At 57.5% G+C, this 25,089-nt stretch overlaps 1 protein-coding gene across 1 annotated transcript in view; it reads left to right on the top strand.

Annotated features, from left to right (window-relative positions):
• The window catches only part of LOC112543643 (BAH and coiled-coil domain-containing protein 1), an 86,043-nt gene that overhangs the window by 3,355 nt on the left and 57,599 nt on the right, over positions 1-25,089 (top strand). Inside the window, 1 exon segment of the mRNA XM_075904061.1 lies at positions 11,333-11,641. Within this exon segment, the coding sequence (XP_075760176.1) occupies positions 11,467-11,641 (175 nt within the window). The 5' untranslated portion in view covers positions 11,333-11,466.

Genomic DNA, 25,089 nt, shown 5'->3' with positions numbered 1-25,089 from the left:
TGCTCAGGGCTGGGATACACACACACACACACACACATACACACTGTGCTCAGGGCTGGGATACACACACACAGGACACACACACACACACACACACATTGTGCTCAGGGCTGGGATACACACACATACACATACACAGTGTGCTTAGGGCTGGGATACACACACACAGGACACACACATACACACTGTGCCCAGAGCTGGGACACACACTGTGCCACACACTCCTGGCCTTTACACAAGGACACCATTCAAAGGAGACCACTGTTCCTGGGATGCTGGAGGAAGAGCCCAGCACTCCAGCCCTGCACCCCAGCTCTCCACAGCCACCCCCAGAGCCGGCCTCCTTGCCCCGTGGCCGCAGCCACACACAGGCGGGCTGGCCCAACAGACACACTAAGGATCGCTCTAGGCTGCCTTTGCCAACCCTGCTCCTCCGGTGCCAGGCCTGGGCCTTACTTGTGCGTTGATGCAAACGGGCCCGCTGCCATGTCACAGCAGGTTTGCACAATCCCCCCCCCCCCGTGGGTTCCCGTGTTTGTGCAGCATGGGGGGAGGGGGCTGCTCCCCGTGAGGTCCCCTGAGGCCTACAGGCCTAAGGCATATGTGGGATCAGTGTTGTACCTGGGCAGCGGAAATCCGGTCTCCCCTCCCCCCTTGGAAAATCCCTTCTTACTGAACCTGGCCAGGCTTTGTGGCTCCTGACACCTTTCGCTGCCCCCCTCCTGCCTCTTAATTCCCAAACTCCTGGGGGGGGGGGGGCATTTATTAACCCTGCTTCCGTGGGGCATGTCACTGGGACCCTGCCCAAGCGGACGGAATGGGGGCTGCTCTGGAGGGTTTTGCATGTAATGGGCCATTCGCTAAGTGGCTCCTGACCCACAAACCTCTGCTCCGAGCTGATCGGGTTCCGGGGGCTCCGTCTCATGCGGGAGGAGGAGACACAAGGGCTCCATGTATGAGGCGCACAGGGTCTGTCCGGGTAAGGCTGTGCGGGCCTGGGTCTGTCGGGGTGTGGGGATAGGGAGCTGGCGTGAACGCGCCGGAATCCTGTTTGGGTGAGCGAGGCTGGGTGCATCTGGGCCAATGTGACCCTTCAGCTGGGTTCCAGCCCCTTCCTACAACGCACAGCGCTTGGGAGGGCGGCAGCCAGGGTGCTTGGGAAGTTAAAGCGGTGTTGGGGGCCTCTGTGCAGCACCTGTCTGTCCGAGCTGTATCTGGCTGTCCGTGCAGTGTATCTGGCTGCCTCTGTGATATCTCTCTGTCTGGGCAGTGTATCTGCCTGTCTGTGGGCTATCTTTGTCTGTCCCTGCCATATCTGTCTGTTCCTGCTGTATCTGCCTGTCCGTGGGATATGGCTGTCTGTCCGTGCTGTATACTGTCTGTCTGTGGGATATCTGTCTGCCTGTCCATGCAGTATATCTGCCTGTCCGTGGGATATGGCTGTCTGTCTGTGCTGTATATCTGCCTGTCCATGCAGTATATCTGCCTGTCTGTGGGATATGGCTGTCTGTCCGTGCTGTATATCTGTCTGTGCTGTATATCTGCCTGTCCCTGCAGTATATCTGCCTGTCCGTGGGATATGGCTGTCTGTCCGTGCTGTATATCTGTCTGTGCTGTATATCTGCCTGTCCCTGCAGTATATCTGCCTGTCCGTGGGATATGGCTGTCTGTTTGTGCTGTGTATCTGCCTGTCTGTGGGATATCTGTATGCCTGTCTGTGCACTGTATCTGCCTGTCTGTGCAGTATCTGTCTGTGTAGTATCTGCGTGGCTGTGTCCAGGACTTGAGCGAGGTAGGGCTAGTCCATTGGCAAATGTGGCAGGCCCTGCCTGCAGAAGGAGGGAGGCCCGGGCTCCTGCCAGATGCGGCTAGCTCTGGGGAGGCCAGGGGGGCCGGGCCTGGGCGTTTGGAGGCCTATGGCCGATCGGGAGCCCGAACTGGTGTGTCTGGGAGGGGAAGGGGCCTTCTCAGGCCCACTCTGACTTGTGCTGCCTGCTGTCCTCTCCCTGCCAAGCCCATGGTGGTCAGTGCTGCCAGGGCAGGGGGTACACCCCCCAAACGACGGGTGACTACCCCGTAGATGTCACCCACTGCTCTCCGCCGGCCCCGAGGCAGCACTGGGCAGATGTCCCGAGCCATACTGGGAAGGGGGCAGGCCAAGGCAGAAGGGGCAGAGACACTGGCCTGCGGGACAGGTGGCCACAAGGCCCCTCCCTGCTCTGGGGGAAGGGCTGTTCCCTTGCTGCTGGGCGGGGGCTTGTCTGTGGCCTGGGGCATCCCCTGTGCCAGCTCGAAGGCCCTGCGCTCCTTTCCCCCAGGGGCTACGGGCAGGGAGGGGGGCTCACAGCTCAGGGGAGTTAGGAGCCCCCTGGATAATCCACTTCCCCCCCTCCCTAAGGTAGTGGGTGCTCATAGACTCCAGAGAACCTGGCCACAGGGAGAGGGCACCTGGCCTTGTGGCCTCCACCTGGCTCCTGTTTCCCTGCCTTGGTTTGAAGCCCCAGCAAATGCCCTGTGATTTCTCGGCTGTGGTGTAAAACTCTTGGGTGCCAAGGCAATGCCCGGAAAAGGGGGGGGCAGGGGCTCGGTGCTCACACTCCCTCCACGTGTGGAAGGCAGGGACCCCCCCCCCCCAGCCGTAAGCCTGACTCGTTCCCTCTGGCTTTTGTCCCCCCCCCCCCCCCCCCAGTAGCCTGTTTTTGTAGCAAGTAATGCAAAACAGAGCTTATTTGCTGGGAGATTGGCAGCAAGTTACAGCACGTGCTGACTCCCCCCCCTTCCCCCTTGGAAAAAAAATGTAAAAGTCGCCAGCCGGCTCCTGCATTTGCGAGATCTCTGGATTCGAGCAAACAGAGCGGCCGTCGTGGCGGAGCTGATGTATTTGATTATTTGCGTTTTGATCGGAGCGTGTGTGTGTGTGTGGGGGGGGGGGGGTGTCCAGGGGGAGGGGCGGGCAATTTCGGTATTTCCGAAGCGCTGGATTTGGCCTTTCGGGGGAGGGATTCCTGCAAAGGCCGCTGTCCCCGTCCCCCCCCCCCCCCAGTGCCCGGAGCGCTTGGGTTTGAAGAATGAAGAGTCATTTTTTGTAGTCAAGAAATTGTTTCTAATTTGCTCGTTGACTAATGGCACTTGGAACAATGAGTCGGCCCCAAACAATTGCATTACTCAGAGGCGCCCAACCTGCAATTACCCAAATGCAGAGATTTGCATCTTGCAGCCCTATTAGGCAATTATTTAGCGCGCTGGGTTAATCTACAATATTATTTAACGTAGCGGGCCCGTTCCCTTCCCCTCTCCAGATGGAGCGATCTGCAATTGCAGCGTGTTCGCCCGCTCCCCAGCGCGCGGAGGGTTTGTCAGGGATGGCGGGGGCATTTGGGCAGGAGAGGAAGTCGCTTTGGGAGGCAAAACGCCACTCGCCAGCCCCTCACTGGTGCGGGATACTCGGTTGCCCCCGGCTCCCCGCCGCCAAAGCAGCGAGCGGACACTCTTCGGAGAAAATCGCTGCACGAGGAAAGGGGCGAGTTGGATTTTTCAATCTGCAAAATCGGTTGGCTTTTTCGTGCGTGCAAAGACAAGCCCCCGCCGAGCCCAAGCAGGGATGCGGGGCAGGGCTGGGAGGCGAGGACCGGGTGGATCAGGCAGCGCTTTCAATTCCCCCGACCCGTTCCAGGCCCTGGGCGGGGGTGTGTGTGTGTGTGTGTGGACAGGGCTGGATTTTTGCAGCTTTCCCCTTCGGTCTTTGACCCAGCGCAGCGACAAGCAAAGATTGTGCGGGGCTTCGGGGGGCGCCTCTCGGTTCATTTGCAAAACCCTGGAGGCGGCTCTCCAAGGCTGCTCTCCCGGGAGTGTAAATATTTATTTCTGGGTGCATTATCTGCGCTCGCTCTCGTCTAAAGGAAGTGCAAGATACCAAACCTTTCGGAGGTCTGGACAGTTACAAACTCGGCCATGGGGAAGCTTTAACTCCTGGCCTGCCCGGCTAACCCTGGCATGTCCCGGGCGCCCACCCCCGCCTCTCTCCCTTATCTTAAGGGTGATTTGCCAGCAGCCCCCGGGTTTGTCCGCCCGCCCGCCCAGGGGTCACAGCGACAGGGAAGGAATTTCGACCCAGGATAGCAAAATCTATTCGCCAATTCTCTTCTTCCAGCCAAGCGCCTGTGTGAGGGGGACTGGCAGAAATGCAGCGGCGTTTAAAACAAACCCAACCCAGCCCTGTGGAGAATCAGGAATAAAAAACCCCGCAGAGGCGATCCGGCTGTGTCCTGCTGGTCCATTTCACCCACAGCTGCCTGGCCCCTCGGTGCGTTCGGATTGCGCTCCCGAGCCAACCCAACGGGCCCCCCTTTTAGCAATCCCCCCTCCCGGAGGGGTGCAATAAATGCCCCAGCCTTTTCAAGGAGAAGAGCTTGGAGATTTTTGCAACCCGCGGCCTAAGCCGGTGCCAAACGCGCGCTCCGCTGGAAGATAGAAGGGAAGTGTCAGAGACGCTCCAGTAATCATGGACAATCCTCTTTGCAGGACTGGCCTTCTTCAAGAGCAATCAGTCACTCCGCATTAATTACCCTTCCATCCAGTCCCCGCTGCAGGGCAACGGCTGCATCGCAGGGGCCTGGCGCATTCATTGCGCGGCACCCCGCGGAGGACTGAAGCCCCCCAGCCCTGCCCCCTCCCCAAAAACAAAGAGCCCCGAAAGGAAAAGGCCTTGAGGTCTGGACCTTCCAATCTCCCACGCCTGCCCCCAGAGGTTTGCAGCCCCCCCCCCCTTATCACTGCGACGTGCAAGCGACAGCAGCCAGCCAGAATGTGTATTTGATAATGTTCCGCCGCCTTGTTTGTGTTGGGTTCAGCAGGGTTTGGGGTTTTTCTCGGGCCACTTGCTTCTGACTCACTGCTCGGCACTGCCCGGGAGTGACAGGCTCGGGGGCTCATTTACCCGAGGATCTGCTAGCCCGAGGCGCGCACACAAGCGTGAAGTCCAGGGCGTTGGGAACGCGGGCTGGGCCCTGGAAGGCAGGAAACGCGGAGTTTTGCGGCGAGCTCGCGTTCGGATCCGGGAGCTTCTTTTTTGTTTTGTTTTTTTTAAAGGAAGTTTCACAACGTGGAACGAAGCAGCCCCCGCGGGGGAGGAGGGGGGGTCGTTCCTGGGCTCTGCAGCTGCACATCGCAGACCGCACATCTAGCAGGAGCCCACATTCAGTGGCAGGGAGGGGGGAGAATGCGCGTTTTGGGGGCGCGGAAGTGGAACAGACATGCGGCCCTGGGGTAGCGAGCCAGCGGGAGACCCCCCCAGTCGCCTCGCCGGTTCGCTGTTCGGAGCCGTTACTTCGCCGCGGTCTGTCCCTCTCCCACTCGGCCTTTCTCCTTTCCCAGCCGTGCGCCCCTGGACCCGCAGCCCACCGGGAAAGTGCCTGGCGGGGCGCCTGCTTGTAGGGTTTGCAGCCTCTGGGGGCTGCGCGATCGGGCTCGTTCCTAATTCAATTGGCTCCTCCGCTTAATGAATAGCTCCCTGCTAATCGAATCGCTCGCCCGGGCTCCCTGGATTTCTCCCGCGTTCTCAGTCCAGGACGGCCTCGGATTTATTATTTTTTACATAATTTGAATCGCCCTCAGGAATCGCGGCGGCCCCTCACCCCCGCTTCTCCCCGATCGCTAGCGGGGACATGGACTGGGTTGTGCCCGGTTTATCCCCGGGACACACCGCCCCACCCACCCCCCTTCCCCGGAGCCTGCGGCTCGGAACATCCCAACCCAGCGATTCTGCAGGGAAGCCCATTAGCCCCCCGCGACTGATAATGGGGCTGGAATGTCTGGGAACCCGCATGGGAAAGAGGGGGCGCCTGCAAAGCCCCCCCCCGCGCAGCTACACCCCCAGAGTGGAAGGCCAGCTGCCCACGCTCTCACGCGGGGAGGCCGGCTTGCTGTGGAAATCGATAGCTCCAGCACTCCCGCCCCCATCCCTGTCCCCTCCGGCCCCCCGCCCCTCTTACCTATTTGCATCGGGGAGCTGCCCTCCCCAGCGCTCCGCTTCCCGGGGGTGGCGGCTGTTCCCCTTACCCAGCCCGGCCCTGCGCGCTGCAAACTTTCCGGATGCACCGGCTGATCCCCTCCTCCCCCCGCTGCAAGGGGAGGGGGCTGCCCCCGTGCCCAGGGCACCAAACCTGCCTTGTTTTAGGCATCCCCTAATAGCGGCTCAGTCCATTGCTCCTGCCTCTGTCCCTTTGATCCTCTCCCTCTTTGCTCTTCTTGGCTCCGGGGCCAGTGGGGTCTGCCTGGGGGCCGCCTGGAAACCGTCCCCATCTTATCTCCTTTCATCAAGCAGCCCCGGGCCGCCTTGAAACCGCGGGGCCAGTAATTGCTTTTTTCAGGCAGCCCAGTGCGGACTGGCGAACAGCCAATCAGCGCCTTGTTTACACTGGGTGATTGACAGCGGGATGGCAGGCTGCCAACCAATCGTAGACATCCCGTGGAGGGGTGGCGGGGGGGGGGGGGGGAGAGAGGTTTCAAGCGCTGGGTTTAACCCCTGCGTTGCCAAACGGAGAAAGGCGGAATGTGCATTTTCGTGTCTGCCTCGCTAGTTCTTCGGCTGTTTCGGAAGGGCGGGGGTGCAGAAGGGGAGCTACAGGTGGGGGGCTGTTGTCACCAAGCTAAAGAAATGGCAGTGCTTTCCACGCCTCCGGGGGCAGGGAAAATCCCCCCCATGCTCGCCACCGCCGTGTGCATGCGGAGAGCGCGGTGAAAGGAGCTGGCTTCCGAGGGGGAGAACCCGTCGCTCCGGTTCGTTCTTTACTGGGCGGGCTCGGCGTGTACCGAAGCCGGGCACTTTGCAGCCCACGCGGCAACAATCCAAAGGCCCCCCCAAGGATCACCTTTGGAGGTTCCAGCTGACCTGAGCGCAAATCCTTCCTCTTGCCCATGACTGGGCTGGCAGGGTTGAATTTTCCTGGCTGCCTCTTGGGGGGAAGCGGCCGAAAGAGAAATGCCTAGGGGGCGAATAAAGGTCTCCTGCCAGAAAAAGCGCAGCAAAGGCCCTGTTCTGAGATCCGGCACGAGGCGAGTTGCTGGGGGAGAGAGGCCGCAGCTCGACGTCCCAGTCCTGGAGCCCTTGCTCCTTTTAAAGCCTTCAAAACAGGGCAGGAGCCACCGCAAGCAGCCCATTCGGAGACTGCAGCACGTCTGGATTAAAAGGGACGCCCGGTTTGGTGCAACGCCCACGTCCCCAGCCCCGTCCACCATCCCACACATCAGACTGCGCAATAGCTCCATGCAGTGGTTTGTACCGGAGCTTCCGGCACCGTCTGGTGCAAACACCCCGTGCACTGTCCAGGTCAGCAAGGCAAAGGAAAAAATAAAACTCTCCCTGCCCAGCTGCTCGGAGTGTGTGTGGGCTGGAGCAGCTCCCTGGCAGAGCTCACTGAACCCCCCCCCTTCCCTCCACCCCAGCTCCCTCCCCGCCGCCGCCTTTGCTGTACATCCCCATTCACCAAGCAAGCAGGGACGCGAGCTGCGCAAGAGGAGCTGCGCAGCTGCAAGCTTGAATTAGGCGCCATTGGGCTGAGTAGTAGCCCTGCTGCTCTCTGATTGGCAGCTCACTGGCCCCGCGCCAGCCTATTGGAAGGCCTGTTTACGTAGGGAGAGTGGCACGAGCTTATTACCGTGGAGGGCCCGGCGTCCAATCAGCGAGCGTGCTCACCCTGGGTGAGTGGCACGAGCTTATTAGTATGCAGGGAGAGTTGCTTGCAGGACTGAGCTGCGGGCTGGGGAGCTGCTGAGGCTGGAAGGAACCCACTATAGGGTCCTTTCCCTTCTGCAAGAGCAGCCAGTGCATTTACAGTGCAACAGTCAGCACAGTGCAAATACCAATAGGAATACAATACAAAGTCCCATTTACTGATTTAATTGTATTGCATTCACTGTGTGAAAGGAACATATCTCCAGTAAGTAACTGCAATTATATTTTTGTTTGCTTTTTTTAATGCTTTACTTTTTAGAATTAAAATAAAATTCAGGATTGTAAATTTTATTTTTTATTTTTTTTGCATAGTGAGAACTTTTGGTGGTTGAAAATACCATGTTGCTATTCTTTTTCTTTTGGGAGCATTCTGTAGTTCTGTGTGATGTTACATCTGTAAAAATTTTAATGGCAGTGTTTTGCTTGAAACTGTTTATAACACATATCAATTGAAAATAATAATACTAAAAAAAAAAAAAAGAGGCATGTTGGAATACGCTACACGTAGCTCCTCTATTGAAAAGAAATGCTACAGGGCATTTTTTAATGGTTACAGTAAATTACTCTCTATACCCCTGGAAATTTGTACCTAGCGCCGGGTAGCACCAACAAAAACACAATTGTTTGCAAATTTCCTAATGCAATTCTAAGGTTTTTTAAATGCAGCCATGAATGGTGCTTTGCAAGGAAAAACAAACAGAGCCATTGTAGCACTTTAAAAAAGGCAATGGATGCAAATTTGCACCCTTTCTGTTTTTAAAAATAAATAATAGGTGGTTGGAGGAGAGGTTTAGCTTTGCAGCGAACGCCGGGGAGTTCTTTCTTTCTTTCTCCCCCAGCGCATTTGTTACATTTGAATAGAGGCGAAATCTGAATTGGGGGAAAAAAATCCAAAGGGGGGGAAAAAACCCAACCCAAAACAAAATTAGGTTTGTGGGAAGGTGCAACTTGAGGCTGTTAATTTTTGACGGTCTCACGGACTTTGCATGATAATTTGTAGATTTTTAAGTGAAGCTTCATTGGGAGATACTGGAAAATCCGGCTTGTTTAAATCGGAGGGCTCGGTACATTTCGTTGTCGTTGGTCGCAGGGAGGCCGGCTCGTTGCAAATCTGCGTTTGGTGGCCGGGGCGATTGTTGCGTCTTCTCTCTTCCCCGGGGTGTCTCCTCTAAGCGGGAAGCTGTTTGCTTGTGTGTTGGTTGGTTGAATTTTTCCTTTGGACCCGCGAGCGGCTGGGGCAGGGAGGTTTTTGTGAGCCCAGCTGGGAAGTTGCCTTTTCTCCGAGGAGCTGGGGCGGCTTTTTCCCCCTCTCGGTACAAAAGGGGGTTTACAAAAATCAAAGAGAAAGCAGGAAAAAAAGCCTCGGCGGAGGGGGGCAGATTCCCGGCCCGCTGGGCCTGCCGCGCGGCCGATCCCAGTAGCTCGCCAGCGCTCCCCACGACTGCCGGCGGAGAGCTCTTCGGGAGCCGACTGCCGAAGGCCGGGAGCCGATCCCGGGCGCGCAGTTCAAGCGGGCTGCGGGCAAGCTCGCCTGGGCCGGCTCGGACCTAGGCGGGATATTCGTTCCCACCTCCTGGCCGCGATTTTATTTGCAACCCGCTTCCAGCTCCTGCGTCCTTCCTCGCTTTGTTCCAGCAGCCGCTGGCGCGGCCATGGCTGCAGGGGGACGGGGAGATTTTGGGGGGCGATTCGAGGAAGGGGGTTTGGAGATTGGGGCCCGGTTGGGAAGGGGGTGGAATTTCCCGGGCTGCCGGCGGGATCCGGCAGAAACCCAGCGGCTGGGAATGTGGGTGTCCCTGCCCCTCCTGCTCCACCCTGGCCTGCACGCAGGGCCCGATCCTGCCATTGTGCAAACAAAGCCGGGAGCGGGGCGGGGGTGTCCCTCCCCCTGCTGTCCCCGATCCCGGGACTTTTCCTGCTGGCCCGATCGCTCCCCTTTTATTCATTTAAAAAAAAAACCTCATCTGCATCCGAAATGAATCCGAGAGGGGGAATCTTTCTGCAAAACCGCCTTCCCCCTCCGCATGGCTCTGTGAAACCAGTCACCCCGGGCTGCTGCGGCGGCCGGCGGAGCCTTTTGTCTGACAGCCTGCATCCCCCCCTGTGAATTTCATATCTAGTGCGTCGCTTTCACGGGGTGTTTTCCTCGATGCTCACCCAGACCCGTTTCCGCGGCTTTTTAGGTGATTTCGGCTGCTGACCGCTGAAGGAAACAAACCAAAACAACAACAACAACCGCCCTTCCGCACGGCTCTTGCAAAGAATTCCCTGTACTTGCAAATCGTTCGGCTCTCAGAGATAGAGGGTGATCTCGATGGGGGGAGGAAAAAACCCACCCCCCTCTGCAGTTAGCTGCACGCCACAGAGAACTCATTGTGTTGGTTCCAATTTATTTACAATGCAAAAAACTCCCCCATCTAAATATATAAATATATATAACTATATAATCCATTATCAGCTGTGCAAATATGTATTCACTTAATACATTGTGTTTTCGGTCGTAGATTACATCAAACACAAAATAGCCTGCAAATAAGACACTGCAGGGCTTGGAAGCATTCAATCTAGCAATTGAAAATGGTATTCGCTAAATGAAAACCATCTTAATTGCTTTGTTGGTAGGAGCCGAGCGTTAAAAAAAACCCCAGCCCGTCCCCCCTCTTGCAAGGCGAGGGAGCGATCCTGGTAGGGGCTCTTGGCTGGAGGTGAGACGAAACGTTCAGCCGCTGCCGAGGGAAGGGAGAGGAGAGATGTAAAAAATGAGCCTAGGAGCTGGGGGGGCTGGAAGGGGAGAGGAATCGCCGCTGCTTTGTTTGTGTTTATTTCCACGGGAGTCGGGCGCGAGGGGAACGGAGCCGCTACCCAGCCCTTTGCTTTTCTGCACGTTTATGAAGCATAGACCCTCCCCCCCCCCCCACCCGAGCCTAATGTTACAGGCGCTGGGCCCGAGCCAAGGAGCCTTGTGTGCAAACGGGAAGCATCTTACATAACTGTTTGGGCTCCAAGTCACAGCCCGGGCCTTGCGCGCCGCAGGCGGGGGCTGCTTCCGAGGGGGCCGCGGGGAGAGGTTGCTGGCGGGGCTGCCCCGAAATGCGGCCCCGTCCTCCCGCTCGCCCGTGGGGGGCTGCGGCGGCCGCTGCCTTTTCGGGGTAGCCATTCGAGACAATAGTGCAACTCCCCGCCCGCGTGTGGCGGATCGGGGCGCGGGGGGAGCCAGGCCCGGCTCCCGCTGCACAGAACGGACCCCCCCGGCAAAGCGGGGCCCGGCTGCAGGCAGAGTTGGGGGCGCTCCGGAGAAAGGGGGCGAGGAAGCGCTGGGAGCAGCCCGGGCCGCGCAGCCCCCGCGGGTGGATTTTCAGCCCCGCGGGTGGATTTTCAGCCCCGCGGGTGGATTTCTCCCTCGCGGGGGCCATTGACAGGCTGGAAGCGGCGGCGCCCCGGGCGCTGGGGGGGGGGGGGGGCTGGTCTCTCGGAGCGGGGAGGGGGGCCTGCGCGGGCGCTGCATTTTGAAAACGCTCCAGGGGCGCAGCGGCTCGGGGCTGCGCCGGGCGCGGATTCCTGCCGCCGGCTTCACGCTCTCTCTCCTCCCTCCCCCCGCAGAGGATGAACCGGGCCGCCAGGAGCCGGAGCGGGGCCCCCCCGCAGGACCCGAGCCCGCCGGAGCCCTGAAGGAGGCGCGCTGCCCCGCTGAGACGCCGCCGCCGCCCGCCGGGCTGCATGCAGTGCGCCCCGGCATGGACGGCCGCGAGTTCGCGCCCCCGCCGCACCTCCTCGCCGAGCGGGGCAGCGTGGGTCACGGCAGCGGCGCCGGCCGCCTGGCCGCGTCCGGCCACAGCCCCGTGCAGCACCCGGGCCGCTTCCAGCCGGGCAAGTTCTTCCCCGCGCCCATCTCCATGGCGGCGCACACAGGTCAGTGGGCAGCCGGATCGGGCCCCCGGGGGAGGGGGGGGGTTATGCTGGGCTGGGCTGGGCTGATTCCTGCCCAGAGCCGAAGGGGAACGATTCCCCCTTTGCTGCCTGAACAGCCTCTGAGAAACTGGGGGGGTTGCACATTTTTGTAGAACCCTAGGGGGGCTGCTCCCTGCAGCGTGTGACCCCGGGGTAGGGCGCACAGGGCTGGGCGATCCTGCTGGTAGCATGCCAGGGGGGTTGCGGTGCCCGTCCGCACTGTAACCAGTGCCCTTGGGATCCTGCTCGAGGCGCACAGCGTGGCCAGCAAACCGGAGACGCAGTGGGGCTAGGAGCCTCCGCAGCGCCCTTTTAATCAGCTAATGCTTTGGGAGCAGCCTGCAGCCAGAGAAGGTGGGGAGGGGAAATCTACCAGGCACCGACTCGCTGCTTGTGCAGTATTAAACCAAACACAATAAAAACGATCAACTGATCAATTATATGCATGGACGGTTTAGGATTTCTGTGGAGGTAACACCTATCTTCATGGCCTGGTGTCCAGCGCAGGAGGGAGCCATCGCTAGGACTGTAGTGTTATTCTCAGGCCTGGCTCAGCGGGGGTACCGGAAAATGCCACCGAGGCTTCAAAATCTGGCTCTGGTGTTTTTTGCCTTTGCTTGGGAGTCTTGTGGGCTCCATAGGTTTCCTCCGGGCTGATCTGCTGTGTGCCAAATGAAAGATTGGCATTCGAAATCTCTCCCCTCCCTATTTACTTTTGCAATCCTCTTTTGCAAGTGGGAATGGTGGAATTCTGACCCGCTTCCCTGGGCGGCCTCCATATTAATCCAGCAGTGAATATATTTTGGTGCTCCAAAGTTTCAGTGCACAGACTGCTCGATTTGAAACCCAATAGCGCTTTTTTGATGGGAAGTTGTGTGCGCATTGTGTGTACGGAGGGGCTGTATTTATGGACGTAATGTTAGTCTTGCACAGTGCTAGCTGGGTTTGTTTACAGTTTGCTTTCAACATCAGAGTACATTTTTTGCCTTTTTTTGAAACTCGGCAGTAAGAGTTATTATTGCTAGCTTGATGAACTGTGAATACTAATAAAATTATATCTGCTTTAATGGGATTACAATTAGTGCGTGGATTAAAAAGGACGGCATGAGATGGACTAGAATGGAGAATTGTCATCTGGGAGCGCAGTCAAAAGAAGACAGTAAATTTCCTAAAATGAAAAAAATGACACACAAAAATTGCATAATTACTAATGGGCTTTTAGCATGATGAGGTGAAAAAAAGTGCCCTTAACAAACGCAATGATCTAGACATACTTATTCTTAAACGTGGTATATTTTAAATAATTACATCATATATTTGCAGAATTTTCCCCTGGTGAAATGTGTATTTCCTCTTACTGTTTCTTCCCTTCCCTTTCCTCTTTTAAAAAATTGTAGTATGCTCATTGCAGCTCAACCTTTTAGAAACAGTTGCTCCCAAATGACTCCAAGGTTTATTTTAAAATATAAAGCCGGACAAACAGGGCAAATAGTCAGATTTGTGTTTAAATCTTGTTTCTTCTGTACTCCTTGGTTAAAGCCCCTAGTTCAGACAGGGCCCCATCCTGCTGCAGAGAAGGTTTGATCCAAAGCCCCGTGTAGTCTTCCATGGATCAAGCACATAGTGTTTCATGTCGCTCAGAGAAACCCTCTTTCTGAAGTCCTCCGCGTTGTATTTAAGTCTCAGTGGGGAATTCAAGGGAGATGAGAAAATTTGCAGGTAAGCAAATTGGTGATTCCGGTAGAATAAATTATTGATGGTGTCTCGACATAGAGTATTTAATTATAATACAGGGAACAACCTCACAAGGACCAGAGGCCACTGAGTAGGAATAGACCAGCTAGACTGGAGAGAGCGTTGCCAGTTTCTTTTAATCTGAAAAAGGTTATTAATGTCGCTTAACCCCCGGCGCTCAGCATTCCAAACATACACAAACGGGATGGCTTAAGAAAGGCACCAAGCAAAACCTGCCCTGACGGAATTGTTTTTGACGCCTTCAATTTTTAGGTTGAGATTTGGATAAAAATTGAAATGTGCAGCCGGGAAGGCCCCTGAATGAGACAGTTCCAGTGAGGAGGGAGAGGGGGGAAGAAGATATTGGTTCTAATAAGAAAAGCGCTGCTCAGAATGAGTTTTGTTTTTATGTCCAGTCATTCCTCTAGTCAGGCAAAATTCCAGAAGGCATACATAGTTGATCGAGCATTTATTATAACACTCCCGTTGCTGTGGAATTCACTCCCCATGGCAAGCTTCCCTCTCTCCCCTCTTAACTGTCCTTTTTTTTTTTTTTTTTTTTTTTAAGTCAGCTGCAAAGACCTTGATTTTGAAGTTAGCTTTTAATGTTTCACAAATTGTTTTTCTTAAAACGGAGTGCTGATAGTTTTATAATCCTGCTGTAGAAATTTTATGGTAAAGTGCTGTTGTAGTAACCTTGTCACAAAAGGTGCAATTAAAATGTTTTGTAGCGTTATTTTTAGTGCCGTGGTAAGATTTTTTTTTTTGTCTCTAATGCAGATGGTCCAAAGTCAAAGCTGTGAAAGTTGGGGGGAGGGGAGCAGGATTATTTAGCAGTCCTGCTGCCTCAAGCCGTTGAAATTTTCACACTGCTGTAGACTCTTATTTAGGAAGAGAGACATTTTTATCTTTTGGGGAAACCTCCAAATATAAACACTGCTGCTTTCTCCCCTGCCACCCTTCCAAGGTAGCTGCATGTTTCAAGGTTTTGGCTTGAGTGAAAATGACAATAAGAAATAATCTGCGAACTGCTGCAGCTAGAAACACAAATATAATCATCATTCTAATTAATAAAGATTAATAGTAATCAGGAATGGCAGCCGTCTCTAGCAGGGATCATAAAGGACCGCAAGCTGAGAATTTCTGGTGGAGTATTTCCAGCTTTTACCCCACCACCGTCCAAGCCCTGAAACTTGCGAGGAATAATAGATCTTCGTATCGATTTAGTTATCATTAAATCCAGTAATTTCCTGGTGAGACAAACCCTGTAAGGGGTTTTCCCCCACTGCCTTTAGTGTTCTTTTTTTTTTTTTTTTTAAAGAAAATACATTTTAGTAAATATCTCATTAACTGCATGACACCAGCCAGTGTTTTTGCAACACAGTTACCAGCATTAAATAGGTGCTAAAAGAGTTACTGTTCAAAGATGTGTTCTAAAGACTCTAACCATCTTTACTTATAAATGACAAGTAGCATGAGACATCAAAGGCAATGCACAGATAACAGCTAGGAACTGCCAGAGCTGATCTTTTGCACAAGAACCGTAAGATATACATTGTTATGCAAGGCAGCTGCGGTTAACACACACACTGGGAAATTAAAGCTCAATTTTGGAATGTGCATTTTTCCACTGGGAATTGCTACACCATCATGTCTAATTATTCCTATAAGAAGTGGAATTTTTCTATAGGACTATCCACCCTGTGTGATGCTAATTTAGCGTCAGGCAGCAGCGCCTGGGTGCAAATAGCACATCCGTAGTGAAAGAAATTGACTCCCAGTCATTCTTAGAAACCTGCCCAGCCTTGTAGGAGAGGCTGTGTGACATATGGAAGTCCAAATGCAAAGGAGTCTGTTAAAATAACATGCGTGAGTCTAAAAATACCCCTCCAGAAACTCACTTACAAAAAAAAAAAAAAAAAAAAAAGCCAAACCCGACAACAGAAAGATCTAAAAATATTCCGGGCTTTGGCAAGGCCCCGAAAGTTAAATAAATTATACAAGAGCCATTCATGGGAGAGTCTCCACTTTCTCTTACGGGAACATTGTTCAAGCTAATAAAAATTATAATTTACTAGCCATCGAGCTTTTCATGAGTCTAAATTTAATTGGTGGAGTTTCTGGAGTCCATCGTTTCCTGCTGGATTAGTAGATTTGTATTGGAGTTTGTGACACGGCGGAGAAGGAAAGAAGGCCGAATCATGGAATGCCGTGGTTCTGGGCACAGGCAGGGCGAGGAGCCTTGCCCGGCAAACGGTGCCTTTTTGCCAGGAGTGGTGCTAGGAAATGAGGGTGCGTTGTGGACGGTCGTTTCCATGTGATAAATGATTGGACACCTTTAAGAGTGTGTTTGAACAATCAAGATGCACTCCAGCCGGCCAACGGGATGTAGGCTGTCAACTTACCTATGTCATTAGTGCAGGCGGTGAGCATAAATAATGGTCAGGCGCAGCTTCTCTGAATACCCCCCGCTCCTCTGCTTGATACCCACAAAAGGGCCTGTGCAAGTCCCTTGGCATTGGGAATGTCTGAGAGCAGAATCAGACCCCCCCTCCGCCCCCGCCTTCCCGCTGTAGGACTCGCTCCTGTAGCTGCTGCCAGCTGAGAGCCTTCCACACAGAAACATATTCAGGAGAATGGAGGCACCGGATGTGACCCGGGGAAAGCTGGGTGCACCCGCTCGGGCGCGTTGTGGCTGAGGCGAGCAGCCCCGTTGCTTGCAAGGAGGTGACGTTGCTGCTCTTTTGGCATAGCCTGCGGTTACTTCTGGGGCTGCTAACCCAGCTCCAGTCTTTCCTCGCTGCCGTTCCCTGGCATGGCGCTGAGCGCTTTGGAGACGTGGCGCACACTAACGAGTGATGATTAATAATTACTCTCGGCGATAAATAACCAAACCAAATAGGAGGCTGGCTGCAGTAAATCGAAAAGGTGGAAAGACGAGAGCGGGGCTTTAATTACAGCGTAGGGCCGGATCCCCCAGCTGGTGCAAACCAGCCTCACTCCCCTGCAGCTGCCCAGATGTGCAAGAACTGGGGTGCTGACCTCCACATCGGCCTTTCCCTTTGCTTCGGCACGGCCTGCCGCTGCCAGGGCTGTCCAAAGTGCAGCTCCCAGGCCGCAAATGGCCCTGAAATGAGGCCGGAGGGTTGTCTGTCTGTAACATGTCTCCCTCCCCCGCTGCCCCTGCAAGCATTGGGACTACATGTCCCAGAATGCCTTGCAGATGGCTCCAAGGCTGTGGGTAACCTGGCGGATGTGCCGAGTACAAGCTGAAGAGGTTTGGGTTTTATTTTGTTAAACCCATCGTTCAGAGCCGGGCGGTTACGGCAGCCGTCGCTTTGCAGCGGAGGGTGGCGCGCACATCATGCAAATGAGCATGTCAGAGAGTTGTCTCCAGCGTTGGCATAGAGGTCTGGGAATCGCGCCCCTTGCGCTCGCTCCATTTCCAACTTCTGTCACTTCCTTGCTGCCTGGGCCTTACTCTGGGCCTCCGATTCCTTTCTTCGTCTGCTCAATAAGGAGGCCGCTTGCCCAGCTCTGCAAAGGGCCGTGCGATCCTCTGATGCAAGTTACTAACAGGGGCAAAGTATAGGTTGGACCTCTCTTAACCGGGACTCTGCGGTCTGGCAACATCCACAGTTTGGCAGGACCACGGATGCTCCTGGACCACAGAGTCCAGGTGTAAGGAGGTCGGGGAGCGGGGGAGGGGAGCCGGGAGCCTTGTGTTGGGGGAGGGGTCGCTGCAGGGAGTTCTGGCCCCTGCTGCTGGGTGGTAGCGAGGGGGAGGGGGGGGCCAGCAGTGGCCACAGAGTACCAGCAGCCGCGGAGTCTGGGTCCCGGCAGGAGCCACGGCAGCCACAGAACCCTGGCAGCCACGGAGCTCTAGTCTCGGGAGCTATGGCCAGGCAGGCAGTAGTGAGGCTCAGCTGGAGTCCTAGCCGGGGGCAGCACCGGCCATACTGGGAGGGACCTCCCCTTGTTTGGGAGGTCCTGAGGGTGCCGGATGAGGGAGGTCCAACCTGTATTATTAATTTGTTCTAGGCGCAGCATCAGCTCCTGGGATGTGCCCGGTGACTTCTTGGTATGTCAGAGTTTGGCTGTTTGACATTTCTCATTTCTGGTGCAATTGCAGAGAGAAGGAGGCAGACCAGAATTCATTTTGTCCTTTGGAACCTATAGGGGCATATTTTAATTTTCCGGCATAACTCCCATTCAGATCCTGAAAATCCCTCCTGGAACATGCCCTGTAATATAGAACAGATTTTCTATAAAAGTCACTTTGTTCCACAATTAAAATTCTAAGAAGGAACTGAAAGATTATCGCTGAATCAATATGAAAAGCCTGCCAGCTCCCCTCGTGGTCCGGGAAAGAGACAGAAACGAATCCTGCCTTTGAGCAGCAAACCGGCCTCGTCAACGTTACTCCGGTGTAAATGCGCAGGGTGACTCCAGAGTCACTCTGGTCTGGCTGCGGGTGGAGATTGGCCCTGGCCTTGAACCGCACATGCTCAGACTCCGGGGTGGAAATGCCTGTAAATGAATGAAAGACGGGCAAGAAGAAGTGGAAAACTTTGACAAAGAGGTTCAGTGAACTTGATACTTTACACCCAGCTGCATTTTTGTCCTTGTGACATTTTTATAGGCTACTATGTAGGTTCGCTCATGTAGTGTCACTGTAGCCAAGTTCTCGGTTTGTTGCAATATATAGTAATGCCGTACCCTGCAAACAGCCGCCTGGAAGGGATTTTACATGAGGCGGGGTAGCAGTTTTGCTGGGGCCAAGCCTGGCTGAGTAGCCAAGGGACGGGGAGGCCTCCCGGGAGTGCCACTGGGATCCTGGGAATTTTTGGTTTTCACGCAGGCCTCATCGTGGATCAGACGCGAGTCCTGTGCGCCTGATTTGCCCTCCTCTCCTGCTGCAGTTTGTTCTCCCGGCATCTGTCTTGGTGGATTGAATTCCCGAGACGGGGATGGCTCAGAAGCAGGTGGGGGGCTGGGTTTTCATTTTTAAATGGACTTGCGATTGTTTCTCTCGTTTCCTAAGGCCTTGAAAGGAGCCGAATCCACGTCACTGGTGAATGGGGATACAGGAGCCCTGGTACACACACATGCACAGGCTGATGTGCAGCTGTGTGTGTCTCCAGCAGAAATCCACCACCGCGCATGAGAAAAGCAACCAAAACAATGCCGAGTGGGAGCGGGAATGAAGAATGTATCTTCAGGCAAACCACCTCCCAACTGGCTTTTAATTACCTTTAGATTCAAACTGACTGGTTGAACGTGTGTGTGCGGATGGGGGGGCGTTATATGTCCAGCCCCAGTCACTCGGGCTGGGAGCCACGGACGCCGCTAACCTCCCATCTTTTACGGGCGTAGCTTGAGCAAGTTTGAGTCTCCGGAGTTACAGGCATCTTTCAGCCATCCGTCATGCTAAAAGGAGCCCTTTCTTCCTCCCCGCCGTATGGCCTGTCTTTTACTGCGGCTCGCCAGCCCAGCCTCCCTGCAACACGCGTTGCATTTTAAAAAGTAGGTGTCAAAGTTAAAACAGATTTTGAGATTAACTTGTCTACTCCTTATTAGTGACACTCCTGCGGAAGATTACCGAGCAGGGGAGGCGGGAGGTAAAGGCACATGTGTCAGGGAGAAAAAAAGCAGAATACTGAGAAACCAAAATCTTGTGGAATTACACTTGAGTGGTTTCATCTGTTCATTAGTTATTATTTGGATCTGGGCAGAGACTCGCGTTTGTGTGTGAGAGACGGAGGGGCCGGGACTGGAGGAGCTGGATGGCCCGTTTATGATCTCACCTGAGGGCGCTAAGTGTCTCTGATAAATCTTGGCACGATTGCCCCCAAATGTGGAAACGCCTGCGTGACACGGGGGGCCAGAGCAGCCGGGCCGGTGTGGGATTGGATTCCTGCTTCAGGGATGTGAATCTCTTTGATGTACGGAGGGATTTTTTTTTTTTTTTTTTTTTTGGTTTGGTATAAATTTGTTATTCATCATGGTGAAAGAGACATAAATTCTCCAGCTGCTGGTGATGTCAGAGGGAGATCCTGTGAGTGACTGTGTGTGTCTGGCCAGGAGGGAGAGCGAGGTCCTGAAGGGAAGGGGGAAACTTATATTAGGGGAAGAAAAACGTACGGGGGCGTCGCTGAGCTCTGTTCCCAGGGACTCCAGAGCTGAACAAATAGCCCCTTCATTTGCCTGCATGGAGAGGCGAGGGGCAGGGCATGTGCAGCAGGAACCGAGGAGGGGGCCGGGCCGAGCCAAGAAACTCGTGTTAAATGCACTTCCTGTAACTGCTGATGGGCTGTTTCGAGAGCCCCGTGGCGTGCACAGCTCGGGCAGAAAGCGTGAGCAGGGCCAGGGTGCAGCATCCTGGACACCTCGCTCCAAACCGTAGGTTGGAAAGCGTTTTGAAAACAGGGCTCTTGCGAGGCAGGTTGGGGAGCCTGGGTCCGGCGCCCCCCTAGCACATCCGGAGGGAGGCGTTTGCTCCGTCCCTGGCTGGGGAATCGCTCCAAGCTGCCTGCCGGAGCAAGGTCCCTTAGCAGGCAGGGGGCCAGAGCTGCCCAAGCGGAGCTGAGGCGTAGGACGGAGGAATTGCGGGGAGATGGTGGGGCTCAGGTGTGCGAGAGCTGATCTCCCCCACCTCCGCCGAGCAGGGGGCCTCCGGCCGGCCGCAAGGCCAGCGTGAGCAGGTTTCTGGGCGTGGGGTTCTCTGTCCTCCCAGCGCCTCTCGGTTTTCCTTGGGGGATCCCTGCCCATAAGGATGCCGTGGGAGTCGACCGCGACGAGTCCCCAGGCTGCACCCGGAGCGCTAACCGCACAGGGAGCCTGGCGGCAAATCCGCATGTGCGCTCCGCCCTGGCAGGCAGGCTCCGGACGCCACGTGCTGAGGGTGATGGGAAGTGGCAGCGAGTGGGGGGAATTCCAACAAACCATGGGCAGGGCTGGGCTGTTCGGTGCCTCCGTGAAGATCCGCACGGGCTCCGAAGGGAGACCTCGCCCCCTCCCCCGTTCGGGGGGTGCGGGAACCCTCCGCGCTCCAGGCCCGGGAGCGTTGGGCCGTTTTCTTTGTCATCCGCGCTGTCAAATCAAAGAAGAGACGAGCCCAGAGGTTCTGCACCTGGCCCGGCTCGCTCGGGACGTGGGGCTCTGCCGGGACTGGAGCAGACCCCGAATCCCTTCCTCCTCCTCCCCCTCCCCCTCCCCCGGGGCCTCAGACCGATTCTTGCCTGCACGGCCCATCAAACCAGGGGTGGGAACCTCACGTCTCCCCTCCCAGCCCACTCTCCCCTGCCTGGGGGCTTGACCTGCCTCTAGGCCTCCCAGGCTCTTCTGGTCGCTCAGGCAGGGCCGGGGGGTGGGCTGGCCCCACATACGGCCATGGGGAGACCCCAGAGCAGCCTGGCCCAGGCTTGAGGATGCAGCTGAGCTCCTGGCTGGTCTCCCCTCACGATGCTCTTCGCCTTTCGGGTTCCCGAACCCGCCTCGGCCTGGCGCGGGGGGCCGGACCGCGTGGGACCACAGCTGCTGTCGGGCTGTGACAACTTGGGGGCTGCTGGGCCTTTGGCTTTCCTGGGACCAGGTCCTCCTCCTCCTCCCCCCCAGGCCTGGGAATGTGGGGGTAGAGGGCAGAGCCCTCCCTCTCGCAGGCAGCTGAGAAACTCGGCAGTTGTAATGCGCCCTACTCCCTTCTCCGGGCAGAGCGATACGGGGCCCTTCCTGCCCCCGTGCAGGTGGGTGAAATGCAGCCCTCAGGCTGGCTGTGCAGCCCGTGCCCGTGCTGGGGAGCCCCTCCGCCCCCCGGCTGAGTCTGGGCTCAGCTCTCTGGCTGAGGCAGGATGACAGAAATCTGCGGGGCAGCCGCGAGGGGAACACCCCGGGGAGTTGGCTCGATGAGCAAGGACCGGGCCAGCGCCCCTCCTGCACGGAGCTGAGGACTCTGCCGTGGTGAGCAGGCAGCCCAGTGAACGGGAGCGGCGGTGCGCCGTGGCGTTAGTTCAGGCTCTGCCACTGCCCTGCCACGTGACCATGGTCACATCCCCTCTCAGAGCCATCAATTTCCCCGTGTAACGCGAGGGTGAGGAAACGCGGCTTCTGCAGAGCTGTACCGCTAGAAAGCACTACACACACCTGTTCTCGCGCCCACTCAGGCGGACAGACGGACCGTGCCCCCTATCCACTGAGCCGCACTGCTCTCGGAGCTCCCGTTCGGAAGCAACCCGCCTTAGCCGCATCCCAGCGCGTGGGCACGGCACGGCTCAAAACCCAGCTCTCTTTTATTTATTTCTAGGGAAACTCAGAAATTCAGGACTACGTCATCAAATAGCAAGCAGGGTGAAGAAACCCCCCTCTTGAAGCTGAAGTGGGATTCACCGAGTAAAACCAATATTTATCTTAGCATGGCTTAGAGCTGGCCTACCTATAAATTTTGCTTTATTGCTCACGGTCTGTTTTGGTAATTTTTTTGTTGTTGCTTTGCTCTGGGCCCCAGAGAAGGGGGCTGGTCTGCCTTCTCGCCCTTTGTGGTGGTTTTATTTATATGAAACACTTCCCGAGAATTTAATGTAGCAATTCCAGGAGCTGGTTCCCAGCCCGGCAGACAGCAGCTCGTCAGCAAAGGCCCTTTGGGTCGGCCTGGGATGGCAGCACGTGGCCTCGCTCAGAGCTGGGAGCCAGGTGGGAGGTGGACCCATTTCCCGGCACCACTGGGGGTGCGAGAGGCGGTGGGGGCTTCCCTGGAAGATTTTCCATCCGCGAGCGGCGGGAGTTCTGTCTTGCATGCCAACAGCGAGGGCACGGGCGCTTGTCTGGAGGGGGGCCGCCGTGGCACCCACCTGTGGTGCTCCCCCGAGAGACTCTCCCAGGCAGTGCTCACCCCCCGTGGGGAGAAGGGGAGATGCGCCCCCCCCTCCCCCCCTCGGAGCGCTGCTCCAGGGGCAGCCTGTGTGCAGGGCAGCCCTGCCCCAGGACGCTGCGAGTCCCAGCCTGGGGCAGAGGGAAGCAGGTGCCAGTGCCCAGGCATTGCAGGGAGGGAGGCGCTGGGGGTGGGGAGCGGGAGGGGGCTCTGAGGGGCAAAAGAGAGCTGCCCCGGAGCAGCTAAATGACGGCTCAGCTCCAGCTTTGGGCAGTTGCCATGCGGCCTGCCCAGGGAGCAGGCAGGAGGCCACGTTGTGGCCCTGGACACAGCTCCAGGCTTGGGGAAGGGGCGAAGCAGCCCTGGTTCCCCCCACCTCATAGCCCTGGCCACTGGAGCAGCCTTGCTCCACTTCCCACCACACAGCCCCGGCCCCCCCTGCCACGCAGCCCTGGTGCCCCCGCCACGTAGCCCTGCCACGCAGCCCCGGCCCCCCCTGCCACGCAGCCCTGGTGCCCCCGCCACGTAGCCCTGCCACGCAGCCCAGGCCCCCCCTGCCACGCAGCCCCGGCCCCCCCTGCCACGCAGCCCCAGTCCCCCCTGCCACGCAGCCCTGGTGCCCTCGCCACGTAGCCCTGCCACGCAGCCCCAGCCCCCCTGCCACGCAGCCCTGGTGCCCCCGCCATGTAGCCCTGCCACGCAGCCCCAGCCCCCCCTGCCATGCAGACTCAGCCCCTCCTGCCAAGCAGCCCCGGTGCCCGCACCACGCAGCCCCAGCCTCCCTGCCACGCAGCCCCAGCCTCCCTGCCACACAGTCCCAGCCCCCCCTGCCAAGCAGCCCCGGTGCCCGCACCACGCAGCCCCAGCCTCCCTGCCACGCAGCCCTGGTGCCCCCGCCACGTAGCCCTGCCACGCAGCCCCAGCCCCCCCTGCCACGCAGCCCTGGTGCCCCCGCCACGTAGCCCTGCCACGCAGCCCCAGCCCCCCCTGCCACGCAGCCCTGGTGCCCCCGCCACGTAGCCCCAGCCTCCCTGCCACGCAGCCCCAGCCTCCCTGCCACACAGCCCCAGCCCCCCCTGCCAAGCAGCCCCGGTGCCCGCACCACGCAGCCCCAGCCTCCCTGCCACGCAGCCCCAGCCCCCCCTGCCACGCAGCCCCGGCCCCCCCTGCCACGCAGCCCCGGCCCCCCCTGCCACGCAGCCCCAGTCCCCCCTGCCACGCAGCCCTGGTGCCCCCGCCACGTAGCCCTGCCACGCAGCCCCAGCCCCCCCTGCCACGTAGCCCTGCCACGCAGCCCCAGCCCCCCCTGCCACGCAGCCCTGGTGCCCCCGCCACGTAGCCCTGCCACGCAGCCCCAGCCTCCCTGCCACACAGCCCCAGCCCCCCCTGCCAAGCAGCCCCGGTGCCCGCACCACGCAGCCCCAGCCTCCCTGCCACGCAGCCCCTGCCCCCCCTGCCACGCAGCCCCAGCCCCCCCTGCCACGCAGCCCCGGCCCCCCCTGCCACGCAGCCCCAGTCCCCCCTGCCACGCAGCCCTGGTGCCCCCGCCACGTAGCCCTGCCACGCAGCCCCAGCCCCCCCTGCCACGTAGCCCTGCCACGCAGCCCCAGCCCCCCCTGCCACGCAGCCCTGGCCCCCCTGCCACGCAGCCCCAGCCACAGTAGTAGCCCTGGCCCCCTTTGCCATGGGGGGGGCTGACGCTAGGGTCGGGGCAGCCACCCACCACGTGGCCCCGCTCCGGAGCAGCTATTGCACGGCTCTGGCAAGGAGACGGACTGGCCTGCACGCCTTAGAGGGGACATTGCTCCCCTCGCAGTCCCTCCGTGCTGGCTCTTCCGTGCCCCGGGGCAAAGTGGCGGAGCAGTCGCTCGGCTCAGAATGCCAGAGGGTGGCACGAGGGAGAAGCGGGGGCAGGAGCCAAAGCAGCAAGGGAAGGCGCCTGTCCGGGGTAAGGATGCTAAGTGTTGGGTAATTGACTAATCAATGCATTTTGCATTGGCTATAATAATAAATGGAGCTAGACCTGTCCCCTAGAGCCGGAAGGGACCTTGCGAGGTCGTCGACTCCAGTCCCCGGCCCTCCAGCAGGCCCGAGTACCATCCCTGGCAGATTTGCCCCAGAACCCTAAACGGCCTCAAAGACTGAGCTCCCAACACTGGGTTTAGCCGGCCAATGCTCCAACCACTGAGCTAGCCCTGCCCCCACTCTGTTAGTCTGTGGGGCTCTCCGCCTTTGAAGTGCCCTGGGGCTGTTACGCTTCCAAGGTGAAAGCGCCGCCCCAGGGTCGGGGGGGAGACTCCCCCGCTGATCCCAGGCTCTGTGCGGTGCTGCCTCTTTGAAACGCGGCGAGGAGCCGGGGGACACCCCAGCTGCATGCGGCGTTTCAAAGCGGCAGCGCTGTGTGGAGCCCAGGGTCTGGCCCCCAGCTTCAAGCTGTGGTGCTGCTCTGAAGTACCCCACTTCTCCTCCCCCCCTTGCTGCCTCTATCCGATAACTAATCCTTGTTGACTAATCTTCACATCCCTCGTCTGGGGCCAGGAAGCTCAAAGTGGGCTGGGATCAGATTCCAGTTCCAGAGTTTATTGGCTGCCAGGACCAATGTACCCTCTCATTTTTTCCCGCTCATGTGTGGAATGCATTTTGTTCTGTGCGCCGAGGCATGTGCAAATGTGCACCACCAGTAGAAACACGCTGCCGGCTGTGGGCGTTCTGCCAATCAGCTGGGCAGCACTTGAATCTCTCCTGGGTGGCCGCCCAAGCACTCCACTTACGGGGAATGCTGGCCGGGACCGCATTCAGGTAGCACTTT

This window comes from Pelodiscus sinensis, chromosome 20 (assembly GCF_049634645.1).
Source record: "Pelodiscus sinensis isolate JC-2024 chromosome 20, ASM4963464v1, whole genome shotgun sequence".
In the NCBI taxonomy this organism is placed as follows: domain Eukaryota; kingdom Metazoa; phylum Chordata; order Testudines; family Trionychidae; genus Pelodiscus; species Pelodiscus sinensis.
The sequence above is the reverse complement of the archived record's forward strand: the minus strand, read 5'-3'. Positions and strand labels throughout refer to the sequence as shown.